Source organism: Lagenorhynchus albirostris, chromosome 2, assembly GCF_949774975.1.
Source record: "Lagenorhynchus albirostris chromosome 2, mLagAlb1.1, whole genome shotgun sequence".
NCBI lineage: Eukaryota > Metazoa > Chordata > Mammalia > Artiodactyla > Delphinidae > Lagenorhynchus > Lagenorhynchus albirostris.
The window spans coordinates 128,087,429-128,105,746 of record NC_083096.1 but is presented as its reverse complement, the minus strand read 5'-3'; the positions used below and the strand labels follow the sequence as shown (position 1 = coordinate 128,105,746).

The following is an 18,318-nucleotide window of genomic DNA, read 5'->3' as shown; positions in this document are numbered from 1 at the left end:
TGGGATAAAATCCCCAATCCATCTGACAACCAGCAAGGTCCTATCTGTATCATCTGGTCCTTGGCTAACTCTGCAGCCCCACCTCCTGCCTCCTCACCCCTCACTGTACGGCCTTCTCTCAGTCTCCAAGCTTACCAAGCTCCTTTTTTTCTAATCCCTCACTTGTGTCATTTTCTCTGCCTCTAGAACTCTGTTAATATCAGTCTTCCTGGCAAGACACGTTGTAAGCTCTGTGAAGTTAGGGACCATCTCTACCATTTTTAAGGGCCATTGTCTACCGTTCTATCTCCAGAGCTTAGCACAATCCATGACACATAGCAAGAGGTCAATAAATATTTGTTGGAAGAGTAAGTAAATATTTGTTGACTAACTGAATAATAGTATCCACTTATTCAGCTCACAGATATTTCTTGAGTCAGTAGCTCTGCCAGGTAATGGGTAAAGCAGTGAGGATACACAAAACAAAATAAATATAGTCCCTGACCTCTTAGAGCTTATAGTCCAGTAGACTTTCTCCCTTTGTCTACTTGAATGAAATAATGGATCTAAGATCTTATAAAATCTTATACAATCTTCCTCTTCTCTGAGATTTCTTGAGCTACATGATTTCACTCTTAAATTCTCCCTCCTAAGCTCTCGCTCTATTATTTTTCTTATCTCCTCACTGACAAGGTAGGGGACAGTGTCAACTTTTCTTGGGGTTCTATCTCAGTTTATACAGAAGTTTCTTTAAAAAACAGAAACAAAAATAATTATGCTGTTTTTTTAATTTAAAAGTGACAGGTACATCTATGATGATAGAAATCAGAACAATGGTTGCTTATGGGATACAGAGATTGACTGGAAGAGGGTTAGAAGGGAGCTTTCTGGGGCAATGGAAATGTTACATATCTTGACTGGGGTTATATCTTTTTTTTTTTTTTTTTTTGCGGTATGCGGGCCTCTCACTGTTGCGCCCTCTCCCGTTGCGGAGCACAGGCTCCAGACACGCAGGCCCAGCGGCCATGGCTCACAGGCCCAGCCGCTCCCCGGCATGTGGCATCTTCCCGGACCGGGGCACGAACCCACGTCTCCTGCATCAGCAGGCGGACTCTCAACCACTGCGCCACCAGGGAAGCCCTGAGGTTATATCTTGATTGGACTTTATACGTTGCTTGGGCTGTATGAGTGTGTACGTTTGCCAAAACTCATCAAGTTGTATGATCTGTGTCTTTCACTGAAGGTAAATTTTACTTCTATTAAAAATACTTTTAAAAAGTAACACATGCTTATTATATGAAACATTATCATATAAAAGTAAGCAAAAATAAGAAAATCAAAATGACCTGTAATCATATCACTCAAAGAGGAACAGTGTTTACATTGTGATATATGTCCTTCCAAATTATTTCATTTTTTTACACATCAACACACAAGATGGATTCATACAGAATGTAGTGCCTCCTAATTTGTTTTTTTTTTAATGAACAGTATACTGAGAACAAACAAAAGATTCTTTATATTTACTTCTTACAGGATTAATTTGCTAAACTAAGTAAAAATCAGGGTCCTAAATTTGTTTTCAAAACTTTTAAAGCCTATGATACTCCATCATCATCACCAACAACAACACTTACTGAATGTGAAAGGCCATCCCTAAAGAGGTTTCTTGACCAAGAATGTTCTTCAGTCTGTGGTGCTAAGATTGCTAAATCTTAGCTGCTAGACGATCACTAACAGTAAATCTTTAAGCTGGTTCCAAATTTATGATCAGCTTTAACTAAGAACAGTCTAGTAACTAAGTACATTAAACATCACCTCAGGATCCATTCTTCTATCCTCCTCAGATTATTAAGCTGTTACAAGATCCAATTTATGGCATGTTACTCATATCTATTGTTTAATTTGTATAGATTCTAATCCAATACAGGGACCCATATAATTGTATGGCTAGACTGTTGTGATCTACAGCTCCATAAAATTTACCACAGGATGAGATCATACACACAAACCTCACATTTATATCAGAAATTCAAACCACATCAAACTTAAGACATAATATCTGAAGTCAACAAAGCCACAGCCCACCTCTAACACTTCCTAAAAAATCTATTGCTAAATCTTGTTCACCAAGAAGACATCTGGGTAAATATTCTGGTGTGTCCTTTGTTAGTTTCCTGATGGTGGTGCATAGTAGACAGAAGGAGAATTATTTGGAACTACCCAGAAAATTAGAAAAGCAAGGACTAGAAGCAAAGATCTGTGAGAAAGAGAAATGTTGTTAGCGTTACACTTTTGGCAAGCGATAAAAGGCAGCTTTAGTGACAGCAGCCAGATGGAGATCAAATGACAACTGTGAGTTCATAATGGTCTCCAGCGTCCTGGCAAGCACAGGGGCAGTAGGGGAAGTGGGAGGGATCAGCTTTACTGGTACTACAAGTCAATCTGGTGCATATCAGCGTTATCTGACGTCAACTAAAACCAGTTCTGAGGCACTACATCAGGACCAACTGCTAGATACTGAAAGCACCCTGGCCTGCCTCTGTGTGCTCCCCGAGCTCCCGCTCATAACATTTACAGGACGCTACCAGTTAATTTATGTTCCCTGCAGCAGGAAGGAGCCAGGTGTTGGGGCTGCACTTGCTGATTTGAAAGGAGTTCACAAATACAGGAAGCTCTCAGAGGATAAAAGAAACATTAAGAGTATTCTATAGTTTGAGAACACATTGTTCTGTATTAAAACACACACATGCACACACATACACACACACACGAGGAGGGTTTTGAACATCAAGCCCTGTTCCTTAGCACACAGAAATACATCATTCAGGCTATCAAAACTGCATAAAGATCTAAAGTGCACAAACGGGGAAAGTTTGCTTCCTCTGTAGCTAGAGAGGAACACGTATGTTGGATTCATCTGTGACTGTATTACAATAAAATTCAGTGAAATTTTTCACAGCATTAGTTGAAGACCAGGAAGCCCAGTACTTTTACCATCAGCAACGATGCCCCAAAGTTTAGAGAAAATGAAAATACAACATTTTACTTTGATGAAGGAATTGGAAAATGGGTGGCAAATAATTAACACTTATGGTATTCTCTGTGCTGCACACTATAAGTGCTGTGTCTATATTATCTCACTTCATCATAATAATAAACTCATGAAATAGGTACTATGATTACTCAGGAAAGAGACAAAACAGGTTAGGTGATTTGCCCAAGCCTGACTCAAGAGTCTGCATTCTGAATACCATGCTCTGATGCTGAGAGCTGTTCTAGAGGAAGATGATCCGCTGCTAAGGAGGTGAGATCTGGAGTCTCGCAGACGTGCATTTGCATCCTGACTCTGCCCCTTAGCTGTGTGTCCTCTGAGCTAGTAACTAGCTTAACTCTCCTCCAATAGGCCAAAGCTTCTTCAGCAATAACGTAAAGATGACAGTATCCACCTCAAAGATGGTCGTGAGAGTCAAGTGATATCATATAAATAAAAAGTGCCAAGCAAATGACAAGCATTTAACGAAGCAGCTCTTTTTATTAATAAATCACAAGTCTAGTTAGAAATCTTCTGAAACATCCCTGGAAGCCAACTTGCTGTCACATCCAGAGTTTAGGAGAAATTCTAAAGCATTGCACATGGGTTGAAATCTTGACATCTCAGATTGTTGGAAATTCTTGCTAATAAGTGTTTTAGGTTACGAGGAGGTTCTTTTTCTCAATAAACACTCAGAAAACAGTAAAGGGATATTTATCCATGTCATGGATGACAAGAAGGCATTTGAGAAAAAGTTAATTGCAGAGTACTGCCAAAGGCCTGCGTTTAAGAGCTCCCACAGCCAGACCCAAAGACTTTAGGATTTACATTGTGGTTGGATTTAGGGCGAGTATAGCTTCCGGATCACAGATGGACCTGTTTTGATAGTTTATGTAAAAGATATAAACCCAAACTTATAAAATGGAGTAGAGGGTCCAGTTGCTAGGGATAATGAGAGACACGCCAAATTAACCAAACTTAATTCAGATGGTCATTAAACAATGACCCCACCTGGTTTTCAGTCGTTTTACCATCTGCTGTGGCTGTTTCTTCTCAGATGGGAGAGTTCCCACTAGCTCCCAGGTGCGACCTGTTTATTAAGACACAGTGTCAAATCATACTCCATTTGGTTAGTTAGCACTTGGTAACTGGGCAATATATTAAGGTTAATAAGGCAAGCTGTAACATAATCTCGACTAACCTATTGAAATGAATTGAGATTTTTAAAAATTGACACCACAGCAGAGGGATATGAATGTGTTTTTAATTCTTTAGACAGATTATCCGGTGACTAAGCTTTTAAGGCCCAGAAAAATAACGTGTTTTTGTGTGGTAAAATAAGATATTAAACGTTTTTTGGTGGCTGCTGAAAATTATAGAATGATTATTAGAATACAAAAATTATTAAGCAAAAAATGTCAGGGTTGGAAGGGTCTTATAGAACAAAGTTTTCAGTTTCCAGTTGTGACCAGTGTGTGTCTCCAAGACTGTGAGTTGAGCTGGGGTGTTGGGGCCTTAGTAAGAGGAGGCCTAAACTTGCAGTCCTCTGTCCCTCAGCCCCACCCCCATCTGGCCATGTCAGCCAGAACACTTCTGCTTTTATTTATCTATGTGTAGGATTATACCTACTACTTTGCGGAAAAGGCAGTTCTCTTCCACAAAAAAAATTTGATAAATGAGGAAACTGAGGTACAAAAAGGGTAAACCACCTGCCTCAGATCATTCAGCATTCAGTCCACATTCTTAGAAGGACATCAAGTTAGATTTATCATGCTGGCTATGCATGCAAAGTAGCCACATAGATCTTAATTTTATAGCATCACTTCAAAACATCCCTAAGATACAGACATAAAATATGAACAGTCAAATGAATCTATACACAGGACTTATATTTGGTGGTGACACTTCCCTAAAATAGGGAGGACGGCTTGCCAAGGGTGATATTCCAGCTGAGAAAGCAAAATCCCGGACACATTTCTGCTTAGTGGCCAGTGATACTAATAGGGCCTCCCCCTCCTCTATCTTAAAGGGGATGAGCTACAACATATGGCAAAAATCCTTATAGGTCAACAACAGAATGTTAAACACAATCCATCACTTTGCCACAAACTGATATGGTCCATGAAGCACAAGAGTAAAGTGTTCATAATGGACAGTCAGATAACAATGTGCTTACTGCATTCTTTGGTTACTAAAAATGAGGCTACTTTGGACCTTTAGAATATAAAGTCAAACAGTAGCCAGACAGAGTACTGTCAGACATCCTCCAGACCAGCCCACAGAAATAGGTGTTTCAAAAGACTGTGTCCCATACCCTCTTCAAAAGATCATGGCCTTATAGGGTTTAATCGTAAATTATCCTTTTTTAATATTTAATATCTTCCAGACCTGGAGACTGACATTTCATTGCCAAAGGAAAGGAGGACCAAAGCAAAATATAAGAATGCATATTATTCACAGAATAGATCTTACAAGCAATTTCAGAGTATAAGCTCTCCTGGCAGAAATTTCCAGTGAACAGAGATTAAATGCTTATAAGCACTAAAGCCAGAGAAAGAGGTAAAAGTTCAAATACTAGTAAAGAAGGCTTTTATTTTCCTTTGTGCCTTATTTCTTTTGTTTGCAGTATCCTAAATATTACTCAATGTTTTCAATTTCATCTCCATTTGTGTTTCTTATATGTTGCTTCTATAACAAAACACCCCATCTCTGCTCTTTTAAATCTCCCACTTCAAAACTCACCTTCATAAAAACCTTTCAAGGTTGTTTCCCTCATCCTTATAATCTTTTTATGCTACATCCAAAGAACAAGACTTGAAGCTTGGCAATTAAGCACCTTTACATCTGTTGGGTTTTATAGGTGTATACAGTACAGACTGGTAGAGGTCACAAATCCGTAGTTACACAATGGGCCATTTTATAGCTCCTGAAAATAATATATAAAAAATCATTGGGGGCTTACCCGGTGGCGCAGTGGTTGAGAGTCCAACTGCCGATGCAGGGGACACGGGTTCGTGCCCCGGTCCGGGAAGATCCCACATACCTTGGAGCGGCTGGGCCCGTAAGCCATGGCCGCTGAGCCTGGGCGTCGGGAGCCTGTGCTCCACAACGAGAGAGGCCACAACAGTGAGAGGCCTGCGTACTGGAAAAAAAAAAAAAATCATTGGGGTGGGTGTGAAAGGTGTACAAAGAAGAATATAATATGTAGATAAGGGTGTATAACCCTCTGTAATTAAAAAAGTACAACCAACAAAACTATGATTCAATCAAAAATGGTTTCTATATAATGGTTTCTATTCTCTTCTATATAAGAGACCAGAAGATGTACAGTTTTATGTTCTAGTTCATTAATTACGTCTCTAAATCTGTACAACTTATTCGTTCAACAATATCTGACTCAATAAATATGGAGTGTCTACCCTGTGCAGGGCACCCTTCTAACTACTGGGGATCAACCAGTGACCAAAACAAATCCTACTCCATTGAACTTATACTTGCAGAGTAGAGTGGGTAGGATAGGGGAGCCAGATAATGCAGACTATATATATATATATATATATATATATATATATATATATATATATATATATATAAAATATGTATGTTAGAAAGTTTTTAAAAAAGAGAAAGAACAGGGTTTAGGGGATCAGTAATGCCAGGAGTAGGCAGGGTAGGCCTCATTGAGAAGGGAACTTGAAGGGAGCGAGCAATGTGGTGATCAGGAGAAAGATTATTCCTGGCTTTCAGTTAGTAAAAAGGCCCAGAGGCAAAAGGAAAGCCAATGTGGCTTGAGAGTAATACGCATGGCAGAGGATAGTAAAAGAAGAGATTGGATTAGGGATTCAATATTTTTTTAATAACAGGTTTATTGAGATATAATTCACATTCTCTACAATTCACCCTACATGTACTATTCAGTGGTTTTTAGTATATTTAATAGAGTTGTGCAGTTATCACCACCATCAATATTAGAACCTTTTCATCATGGTGAACAGATTTTTTTTTTTTTTTTTGCGGTACATGGGCCTCTCACTGCTGTGGCCTCTCCCGCCGCGGAGCACAGGCTCCGGACGCGCAGGCTCAGCGGCCATGGCTCACGAGCCCAGCCGCTCCGCGGCATGTGGGATCCTCCCAGACCGGGGCACGAATCCGCGTCCCCCGCATCGGCAGGCGGACTCTCAACCACTGTGCCACCAGGGAAGCCCAGTGAACAGATTTTTGCAGGGTCTCTTAAACCTTAGTAAGGATGTTGGCTTTTACTCTAAGTGAAAAGAGGAACCATTAGTAAGTTTGGGTCAGAAAAGTGACTATGATTTGACTTGCTTTTTATAGAAATAGTATAAATAGTATATATAGCACTATATAGTATCTATAGTACTCTATAGTATATAAAGTACTATAATATTTTATAATGTATAGAATACTTTGTCTGCTGGAGGTGATTAGAGGAAGGACAAAAGCAGAGAGAGAGAAACCAGCTGTTGCGGCTATCCAAGTGGGAGATGATGATGGTGGTGGTGTTGGCAGCCCTGAGAAATGGTTGAATTATTTTACATTTTGAAGTAAGCCAATAGTGTTTGCTGATGGACTGGATGTGGGTTGTGAAGAAAAGAAGTCAAGGATGCACCGTGGCTTGGGGGCTGCGCAATGGGAAGAATGGAGTTGCCATTGACCTATAGGAGGACAATCAGGAGGCCACCTTTGTCATTTTAAGTTTGAGATGCTTATTGTATATCAACACAAAGATGATGAGTAAACCTGAGATTCAGAAGAGATGACTGACCAGATTGGAAGTATATTTGGGAGTCATCAGCATATAAATATTTAAGGCCATGGGACTGGATGAAGTCACCAAGAGAGTGAGTGTAGATAGAGAAGAACTAAGCTGTTAAGAGTTAGGAAGAAGAGAACTTTACAATGAAGTAGATGGGTGAAAAGAATCACCTCTTCTATTTCAGAGATAGAAAATTTAGAAACCTGGTCAAGGTACCAGAACAAACTACAAAGGGCCAATTACCAACCCCAAACACCTATCTTTTTCACCTTTTTTTTTTTTTTGCGGTACGCGGGCCTCTCACTGCTGCGGCCTCTCGCGTTGCGGAGCACAGGCTCCGGACACGCAGGCTCAGCAGCCATGGCTCACAGGCCCAGCCGCTCCACAGCATGTGGGATCTTCCCGGACCGGGGTACGAACCCATGTCCCCTGCATTGGCAGGCGGACTCTCAACCACTGCGCCACCAGGGAAGCCCTTTTTCACCTTTGATTAGCCCACCAAGAAGAGACATTCACAGAGAGAACATTCCTACAACAATAGAAACCTCCTGACACACACTTAACTCAGTGGGGAGGTGGGGAAATGGAGTGAGGGGGTCCTTGAAAAGTGCCCTAGTGAGTCTCTTTATCTGACACCTCAACTAGCTGGCCCCTGCATGGCTGGTGAAATGTGAACAGCTGATGGCAACACAAGGAGGTCAGCCTAAAGCTCAAAGCAACAACACACAGCTATTGCCATGAATATTAATAGCTAAAGAAAATTTCCTTAGGGTAAGAAGTTATTGAACACACAACAAGATGGCATTAAGGGTATTGTATTAGGCCTTGATGCTATGAAACAAAGTACAAATAACAAATTACTTAGTGGTTTAAAACAACACTTACTTGGGCTTCCCTGGTGGCACAGTGGTTGAGAGTCCACCTGCCAATGCTAGGGGACACAGGTTCGTGCCCCGGTCTGGGAGGATCCCACATGCCGCGGAGTGGCTGGGCCCGTGAGCCATGGCCGCTGAGCCTGCGCATCCGGAGCCTGTGCTCCGCAACGGGAGAGGCCACGACAGTGAGAGGCCCGCGTACTGCAAAAACAAACAAACAAACAACACTTATTTATTATCTCACAGTTTCTGCAGGTCAGATGTCTGGGAGTGGCTTAGTTGGGCTCTCTTCTCAGGGTCTCCAAGGTTAAAATCAATGTTTCCCAGGCTATATTCTCATCTGAAGGCTTGAGTGGGGAAGGATCTACTTCTAAGCTCCCTCAGGTTGTTGGTAAAATCCATTTCCTTGCAGCTTCATGGTGGTTGGCTTCTTCAAAACCAGCAATGGAGAAAGTCTCTGATGCTTCCAGTCTCTCTTCAGAGAAGACCCTCTTTTAAAGGGCTCACCTGATTAGGTCAGGCCCACCAAGCCTAATCTCCCTTTTGAGTAACTCAAAGTCAATGAAATAGGGGCCTTAATTACGCCTGCAAAGTCCTTTTATCTTTGCCATAGAATGTAACATAATCATGCGTGTGATAGCCCAAAACCATTACCATAGTCTATTGGTTAAAAACAAGGAATGGGTTCTGCCTATACTCAAAGAAGGAGGATTATACAGAGCTTAACACCTGGGTTTACATATCATTGAGGCCATCTCAGAATGTGCCCACCAGACAGTCCAAGAAACTAAACGTTTAGTTAAATTCCAAAATGGAAGTATTGATCCTAAGAAATGACACGTTTTTAGGTGTAAAGTCAATCTTGTCTGAATGATCTTCTCTGAGAAAAAAACTGAGGGAAATTTAGAGCCTGCCTTTAGAAACTAACTTCACCAGACTTACACAAAAGATACATCAGGAACCTTATGATCTTTAACAATAAAATATAATACAGTTCTAGATAGGTAGTTAGTACACCCATCATAGACTAATTGATCTCCTTCAATGTGAACAATGATCTGTTTAATGCTGTAATAATAAGCATCATACTTCTTTCAGATGTTAAAGGATTGACTAATTTTTGAAAGAAAGAAAAGTTATCATTCTAAACTATAGAACCAGTAGTAGGAATATATGTATGATAATAGTGAAGAAAATATCAAAAAAGCCTTTTAATATGCAAAGCAGGTAGCAGTGCTAAAATAATTTAACAATTTCTGAGTATATATTTTCATCTGATTTCCAAATATAACCATTTAGCATCCTTATAAATGTTACTAGAAGGTCATTCCAGTCCTGTGCAGTTGAAGTACCTGGAGTTACCGGGGATAGTTTTAAAAATGATTTTATATGCTGGAATTATTTTTTAAAATACAAATATATTAAAACACATGAAAAAAGTATATATACACATATATACTGATCTAGGGATATTCCTCTGATTTATCATTGGATACCATCCTCTCCTAGGACTAATAAGCACTTATGAAATGTATCATCTACGATCATCCTATTGTATAACTGTAATCTAGCTGTAGCTAAATTCAGCTTCTACTTCCAGTTGGAAACACCAGCTTTGAAAATAATCACTGATGAAACCGTCTAGGTAGACTCAGCAATGAGGCAAAATGGTGTAACATATCTGAGTCAGAAAGTATGACAAATGAATATTTTTGAATACTGGAAGGCTAGGCTTATCTCATAGGGAACAACCGAACAACACATGAACAAATCACTTTCCCTATAGATCAAATATAGAATTCAGTATAATTTTCGAGTGAGGGACCAGGCCTATATTAAGAAGTAATCCTTTTATACTGCATTTTTACTGCATGTAGTTGACCTGGGTGGGGCATTATTAGGGCTGTGGTTCGTTTGAATTGGAAAAACAATACAGGGGTTCTACTGTCCTACAGTTTCTGTTCAGATGACCAAAGTCATGGGACTTTCAGCATAGCTGGCTGATGACAGTGCATACTATTTTGTCCCAAAATCCAGTTCAAGCATGGACATACCAATTAGATGGTAAGCACTTTAAAGGCAAAGGACCAGGAATTGTACCATTCTTGGTATATTGTAGGACATCAAAGAAGTTTTTTCTTTGAATTAAATTTAAATATGGAATACCTTAGAGAGAATTCAATCATTACACAGGACTGCAGGATTCGGAGATCTTTTTGTTCAACCCTCAGATTCTGTTTAACTCAGTGAACATTGACTGTGCTTCTACTAAATGCAGAAATGGTGCTACGTGCCAAGAACACCAAGTTGATGAAGTCACAGTCCCTGTTGTCAAGAAACTCACTTGATTCCCTAATTCATCGTCAGCTTGCTGTGATCACACTTCCTTCCAAAGAGCTTCTAAGAAATACCTAGTGGATAGAACCTTGGAGTTCCACAGAACACAGTTCAACAATCTCCAAATGATGACTCAGGCCAGATTGCATAATTCAGGTTTTGTTTGCAAAGTTGAACGGGCTTCAGCATCTCCCTAAATTTCAATGTAAAGGAATTCTTTAACAAAGACACTACATGTTAGAATTTAAGATATAGATATGAAACATACCTTACACTCCTGGGTAAGTTATGCATTGACAAGCACCATTCCTTTACTCAAACCTTGTCCCTTGCTGACAACGCAGTTAGGGATTAAGTGCAAAATGGCAGCTCAAATAAATGAGCCAGAAAACTGACCTATCACTTTTCTTTTCCACTAAATTAAGATCAAGAGAGCTGGAGAATATTTGGTCTAGAATGATACAAACATATGGGAGTTTGCAAAAACTCCCAGGTAGCTTAGCAAAAAATTACTTCTGTGACCTTTGTCTGTACAGTAACCTTAATAATGCAAGCATTGTTTTGAATGCAAGCATATGGGAGCATGTTTACCATTTCTGGTGACTTCAGTAGGTTTAACACATATTTTTGCATTTATTGCATAAACTCATGAAACAAAGGAAAGAACTTTCAACCTATTCAGTGAAAGTCTATGCATTGAAGTTTGCTTTTCAAAAATGCATAACTACTGCTTTCTTTACACCCACAAGTTGCCGTTATCTCAAAGCTGAAATTTTAGCATATGACTAAAAGGTCCGATAGCTGCTGCTTCATGATTCAGCATCTAACATTAATAATTCACAGTGAGATCACAGGCCCCCTGTGGAAGGTAGTGACATACTTGCCTTATGAAAGGAAGCTGAGGGCATATTGAGAGCATTTTGAATTTAGATATGTAGCTTGTGTGGGTGTCAGACAATTGTCTCTTAGCTGGTGCCATGCAGAAGGATCGTCCTTCGGGAAAGGCTGTCTGAGAAAGGTGAACTGGGCTTGTATGGCTAGGATACACTAGGATACACACATGTGGTAACCAGCTCCTGGTGCACACGGTTTTCCAGAGTTACCCTGGGCAGGTGGGAAGCCTTTCTGCTTTCTGTGGAAGAGATTCCAAGTTGGTTCCCTGCCACCACCAAACACAAATGTGTTGATTTTTCTTTTTTTGAGCTCCCAACCCTTGCAACCTTCCAAAAATAAATCAAACCAGCCATCAGGGGACCGAAATAATACTACTACTAATAAGCAGCTTTGCCTAGACTTACATAAACAACACTTTTGAGGTAAACTTTGCCCCAGAGGTCTGGACACACTCTTTTTATGTAACCAGCTTACTAATAATTACTAGACTTGGGTGCATTAACCCTGAAAATAGATTTTAATAGCAGGCCCCCAAAACAAAAGACATGAAACGACAATTAAAAAAAACAAACGTGCACCAACTAGAAAAACACTTGGCAGCCAGCTCCAGCCCAAGCTAAGACACCCTCCACTCCCCGCACAAAGACCTCCTCTCCTACCCGCCCTGCAAGCAGGATGAGAGTAGGCTCGGGACCCCGCCCCCCATCCCCGCCCCCGCCCCAGGCTCGCCTTCCTCGTGGCCCCTCCCTCTTCCGCTCCTCTCAGCCGGGTTCCAGGAGCTGAGGTCAAATTGTCGGAGCAGGCTGATTTGCATAGCCCAATGGCTGCGCGCATGCAAATGAGGCGGGTGGTGGTTGGCTGGGGGTTGGCAGGATAACTCCGGCGAGGGGGGCCTTTGTCCTTCAGTGGCTGTGAGGCAGCTGCCGCGTCGCTATAGTGGACTGTGGCGAGGCGGGGCGCCGAGAGCCGGCGGGCGAGCGAGCGAGGGGGCAGGAGGGGCGGACGGCGCGGCGGCGGCGGGCGCTGGAGGAGCCTGAGAAGGAGTGCAGAAAGCAGGCACCCGCGCGCCCACGGTAGCAGGAGCAGCCCGCAAGCCGCTCTCTCTCTGTAGGGCACCTGCAGTTGCAATATGACTTTGGAGGAATTCTCGGCTGGAGAGCAGAAGACCGAAAGGCAAGTCAGCCGGAGCTTCTCCCTGAACTCTGCTTGCCCACTGCGCGCACCCCAGTGCTGCCAGGCTGTGCAAGGTTTGCGGGGAGCGAGCGGTTAAAAGTTTGCAGAGGGTACTTCCTATCCCGCCTTTCTTCCTCGGGACACTAGAGGCGTGCGTGGACAGAAAGAGCGTGCCTCCCACGCCGGTCGAGCCCCTCGAGCCTTTGCAAAGGGCAGAAGTGACCGTCCCTGCCGGTGCGGCTCCTGCGGCCGGCAGCCTGTGGCTTCGCCCAGCGCCGGGGACTGGCAGTGCCCTCGGGAGAGGGTGGCGGATGGCACTCTCGGGGCTTCTCACTGGACGCCCGGCCTCTGGGCGTGCGAGGGGTTACGGCGGGGGGGGGGGGTGACAGGCCGGGAACCCCGGGTTTGCAAAGGCCCAGGTGCGCCGTGGCGCGTGCACTCGGGAGGGAGGGTCGCGGCGCAGGGCGAGGGGGCCGCGACGGCCCCGAGGGGCGGCGGGCTGACGGGATCCCCTTGCTCTGCCTGCGTGTAGGATGGATAAGGTGGGGGATGCCCTCGAGGAAGTGCTCAGCAAAGCCCTGAGTCAGCGCACCATCACCGTCGGGGTGTACGAGGCGGCCAAGCTGCTCAACGTGTAAGTGGAACCCTCGCGTGTCCCTCGTGGTTTCTCTTCCCGCCCCAGCCCGGAGAGGTCGCCTTCCAGGGGCGCCCCCTCGGCCAGCAGTGCCACTTCCTGCCGCTTTCCATCTGCCCTGAGGTTGCTTGTCCCAAGGGGAGCAAGCGGGCCGGGGCGCGACCCCCGGGACGTGGGCGCGGCATGCGGGCGCCCACGCGGCGGGTCTTGCCTTTGGGCTCATCAGCCCCGTCCCTGCCCGCACGCAGCGACCCCGACAACGTGGTGCTATGCCTGCTGGCGGCGGACGAGGACGACGACAGGGACGTGGCTCTGCAGATCCACTTCACCCTGATCCAGGCGTTCTGCTGCGAGAACGACATCGACATCCTGCGCGTCAGCAACCCTGGCCGGCTGGCCGAGCTCCTGCTCCTGGAGAGTGACGCGGGCCCCGCGTTGAGCGAGGGCGCGGAGCAGCCCCCGGACTTGCACTGCGTGCTGGTGACGGTAAGGGAGAAGGGGACTGCGGGCAGGACGTGATTAGAGTCCTGGCAGGAAGTCCGCAACGGCTGAAAGTCGCCTCACTCCAGACCTGGAATGGCTGAGGGTCAAGAACTGGGCGCCTTTGCCCCATCAAAGAGTGTGGCTGGACTTTCAGCCGAGATGTGCTAGTTTCATCCTTGGGATTTTCTCTGGTACGGAACGTGTCTAAGCACGTTGGAGGCTGCCAGAAGCGGAAGAGATCCTTGTGAGTCAGCATTGTCAGCCCAGCTACTCCCTACCTACATCTGCACTACCTCCCGTGACTAATTCCTTTAGCAGGGCAGATTAGATAAAGCCAAATAAATTCCTGGCTCACCCTCATTAAGGAGTCAGCTTCATTCTCTGCCAGTCAGAGCTAAAAATAGAAATGGTGTGGGAGACAGACCTTATTAATTCCCTAGAAATGTATTGAGAGGATAGAGTGGAAATTTTTTCTTTGCAATCTTGCATATTTTAAAATGGAGCTCCCCCCACCCCCATAAAAACCTTTGGTAGGTAGATAACTTGTGTTTACAGAGGTAAATGTGATCGTTTTGTCTTTTACATTTTACTACTTTTTGACTGATCTCTTTAAGTGGCAGCCTAATTATTTTGCTACTCCTGAAAAAATACTACTGTCTCTTTTGGGAGGATAACAGGTGGCAGTTCTAGTTAACTGCTATGCAGCTCTCACCTCCTGGTAGCCCAGCATGGAAATATTTCTCACAGTTGTTTCACTCAGGTCTCTGCCAAGGTACAAGTTTGGTAGGGCAAGCCTGTGAATAATACTTTCATGCAAAACTGAATAAATATTATGAAAACATATATATATGTATATGGCTCAGTGGGTTTCATGTACTCAGACTATACTCAGACTTTGAAGAGTACAGCTTAGTAGAGAATTACCCTGAATGATTTTGCAGGAAACCCAACTACCTAGAAGAAATTTTATTTCTTATGGTTGTAACAGGTCTCTGTGTCACACAGCCAAAGTATAGAATGTTCGAGTGTCTTCCCCTCAAAAGTGGTGTAATAAGTAGCAAAGGCTGACTTTTTTAATAGTAAATTTATTTTTTCTAAATTTGTTCCCAGAATCCACATTCATCACAGTGGAAGGATCCTGCCTTAAGTCAACTTATTTGTTTTTGCCGGGAAAGTCGCTACATGGATCAGTGGGTTCCAGTGATTAATCTCCCTGAACGGTGATGGCATCTGAATGAAAATAACTGAACCAAATTGCACTGAAGTTTTGAAATACCTTTGTAGTTACTCAAGCAGTTACTCCCTACACTGATGCAAGGATTACAGAAACTGATGTCAAGGGGCTGAGTGAGTTCAACTACATGTTCTGGGAGCCCGGAGATAGATGACTTTGCAGATGGAAAGAGGTGAAAATGAAGAAGGAAGCTGTGTGGAAACAGAAATACAAGTCAAAAGGAACAAAAATTACAAAGAACCACGCAGGAAGGAAAACAAAACTATGTATTAATTTAGGATGGTTGAGTTACATTTAAATAAACCAAATATGCTTTGTTGAAGTTTAAATGTGCGGCAGTAGTTTGGGTAATTTTGGTTTATATGCCCTCAAGTAAAAAAGAAAAAAGCAGAAAGGGTTAATCATATTTTAAAACCATATTTTATTGTATTTTGATGAGATGTTAAATTCTCAAAGTTTTATTATAAATTGTACTAAGTTATTTTATGACATGAAAGGTTATTTATGCTATAAATTTTTTGAAACACAATACTTAACAATAAACTGGTATGGAATAATTGCATCATTTCTTTATGTGTGTTTTGTTTCTTTTAACTTGGACTTTCTTTTAAAGAAGTTTCTTTTTAATATGGAAAAATTAAAACCCTTGTGAAATTATATACATATAGTATATGTGTCTGTATATATAGATGTGTGTGTGTATGTATATATAATTCTTTTCCACTCTTAAACATTTGGGCCAGACATGGGGGCATAATATTGCTTTTCATTCATTCTTTAGTGGACATTTTAGTGATGCCCTGCTCTAGCCTACATCCAAAGTCAGAAAAACGAAGATTTAAGAGGAGTTGGGGTTAGAGTTAGGGAACAGGAGTGTTAGAAATTGCACTTGCAAAACCTGAATAAATATTTATAGTTCAATGATACTAGTGCTGTAATAAGATTATATGCAACATATTAAGGAAGCAGAGGGGAGAGAGTGACCAAAGGTACCTGTAAGACCAGTGAAGTTTTTCCTGGAGAGAGATTATTTTATTTGGATCTTAAAACAGGAAGAGGATATTGCTAGCAGCAGCACACTAGTTTCTGAAAAGGTGTGGAGGCCCGAAAGACCAAAACCTGTTCAGGGAACAAAGTGATTCTGTGTGTGCCTCTGGTGTAGAAAGATAAGGGAGAGAAAAGGCTGAAAGGTAAGTGGCGATTAGGCCCAGACTGTAAAGGGCATTCTGTGTCACCCTTAGCTTTTGGGCTTCCTTCTGTAAACTTTGGCCAGTCTGCAGAGGCCTTCACGCAGGGAGTGACGTGATCAGTGTTCTAGGAAGATAACACTGGAGACTGAAAGACGGGTTATTGGGATAATCGGCTGTAGGTAACAAGGCCAATTAGAAAGTGACTGGAACAGTCCAAGGCTGTGCATTTTGCAGAAGCATATTCAGGGAACAAACAGGAAAGTGGCCTGCTAAATACTCTGGTACCCTTATTCTCTTTCTAGAGCTGTGTGCCTTCCAGCTGAACATGTCTGCTATGGTTCTGAGGGGTTTGGTTAAATTAGATGGGAGAGGTGGAGGAAAAGAGCAAAAGAAATGAAAGGCTTCAGCAGAACAGTCATCTTTTACTTGGAACAGTCACTTGATAATTAACTGCAATAACCTCCTGTAGATACAGCCAAAGAAAGCAAAAATGCCTACTGAGGCGAAGCCTAATATAGCTTTGGTCTACATGATTTTTCTTTGCCTCCTTCTCAAACCATAAGCCCCCATGGCTCCCCTGCCATCTGTCTCCCACCCTTGTCATGACTACATACAATCAGGAAAAAGTAGAAGTCAGAGGAGAGAAAACCAGCTAACTAAAAGCTCCACATTTCTGCATATTTTAGGAATAACATAGGCCCATGAGCCCTTCACCTTGCAATTAAGTTTCTGTTTTTCACATCTCCTAGAAATGTGGGTTTTTAGGCCTTGTTTAGACTTGTATCTTATTTAAGCTAGTGCCTGGTCCAAAACATAACTGGTATTTAATATTTGTTTCTTACATTATCAAAAGATTGAGAGCAGTGAGTTTTAAACAGAATTTCTTTTCGTTCCCACTAAAGTAAAAATATTTTCAATTCTTTCCCACAACTACTTGATTAAAAACGCTTCTGCAAAGATGAGTGAATTAAAGTAGGAAGGCAGAGTGGGGAGAAGCAGCATTGCTTGGCGGAAAGAGCATGGGGTACAGCCAGGATCAGTCCCAGTGCATCCCGTTTTCCTCATCAGCAGAATGGAGATAAAATTAACCATCTTGCAGGGTTGTTTCGCTCCTACAGGACTGTAACTTCCCTGAAGGTAAGAAACAATGTCTGGTTCATAATTGTAGCCCAGTACTTAGCACACTTCTCAGCAAGCAGTAGGTGTTGAATTAATATTTGTTGACTAGGGACTTCCCTGGCTGTCCCGTGGTTAAGACTCCACCCTTCCAATGTAGGGGGTGTGGGTTCGATCCCTGCTCAGGGAACTAAGATCCCACATAGCGTGGCAAAAAAAAAAATTTGTTGACTAAATGATTTAGAAATAATAGATGCAAACTACCTGGCATCTGATAGGTGCCAATACAGTGTGTCTATTACTAAAACTTAGGCGATAGCAATAGAAAAACTTTTAAGGCATCAGAGAAATCTGTTGCTTATAACATGGTATATATATTTTAAGAAAAGTGTTTTGAATCTGTATTCTCAATTCATAGTACTTAGAGATATGAAGTGGTAGTATGCATCCTTCAGGTTGTTTGGTTTCAGAAAAATCTCAACAATTAATTCAGTGTTGTTGTTTTGGTTTTCAAGTTTTAACTATTGTTATTTGCTCCTGATTGAACATAACCCAAAAGTAACAAGGCATTGAAAAATCCAATCTGAAACAATTG

General features: G+C 42.5%; 1 protein-coding gene across 2 annotated transcripts; it reads left to right on the top strand.

Moving 5' to 3' along the window:
• Positions 1–12,849: 12,849 nt before the first annotated feature.
• GADD45A (growth arrest and DNA damage inducible alpha) lies at positions 12,850–15,979 on the top strand. 2 transcript variants are annotated; one of them, XM_060139785.1, is made up of 4 exons: positions 12,850–13,066; positions 13,599–13,700; positions 13,949–14,186; positions 15,294–15,979. In XM_060139785.1, the coding sequence occupies exons 1-4, from the start codon at positions 13,023–13,025 to the stop codon at positions 15,405–15,407; spliced, it is 498 nt and encodes a 165-aa protein (XP_059995768.1). In that variant the 5' UTR covers positions 12,850–13,022; the 3' UTR covers positions 15,408–15,979. The 2 variants fall into 2 exon arrangements, with proteins under 2 accessions (XP_059995768.1, XP_059995769.1); XM_060139786.1 differs by having other exon boundaries at positions 12,850–13,140.
• Positions 15,980–18,318: the final 2,339 nt, after the last annotated feature.

Excerpts from the sequence above, each read along its gene's own strand:
- GADD45A (XM_060139785.1), top strand. The coding sequence starts at position 13,023 with ATGACTTTGGAGGAATTCTCGGCTGGAGAGCAGAAGACCGAAAG. Across the intron at positions 13,701-13,948 it reads GCGGCCAAGCTGCTCAACGT|CGACCCCGACAACGTGGTGC; the intron begins GTAAGTGGAACC and ends GCCCGCACGCAG. Across the intron at positions 14,187-15,293 it reads TGCACTGCGTGCTGGTGACG|AATCCACATTCATCACAGTG; the intron begins GTAAGGGAGAAG and ends ATTTGTTCCCAG.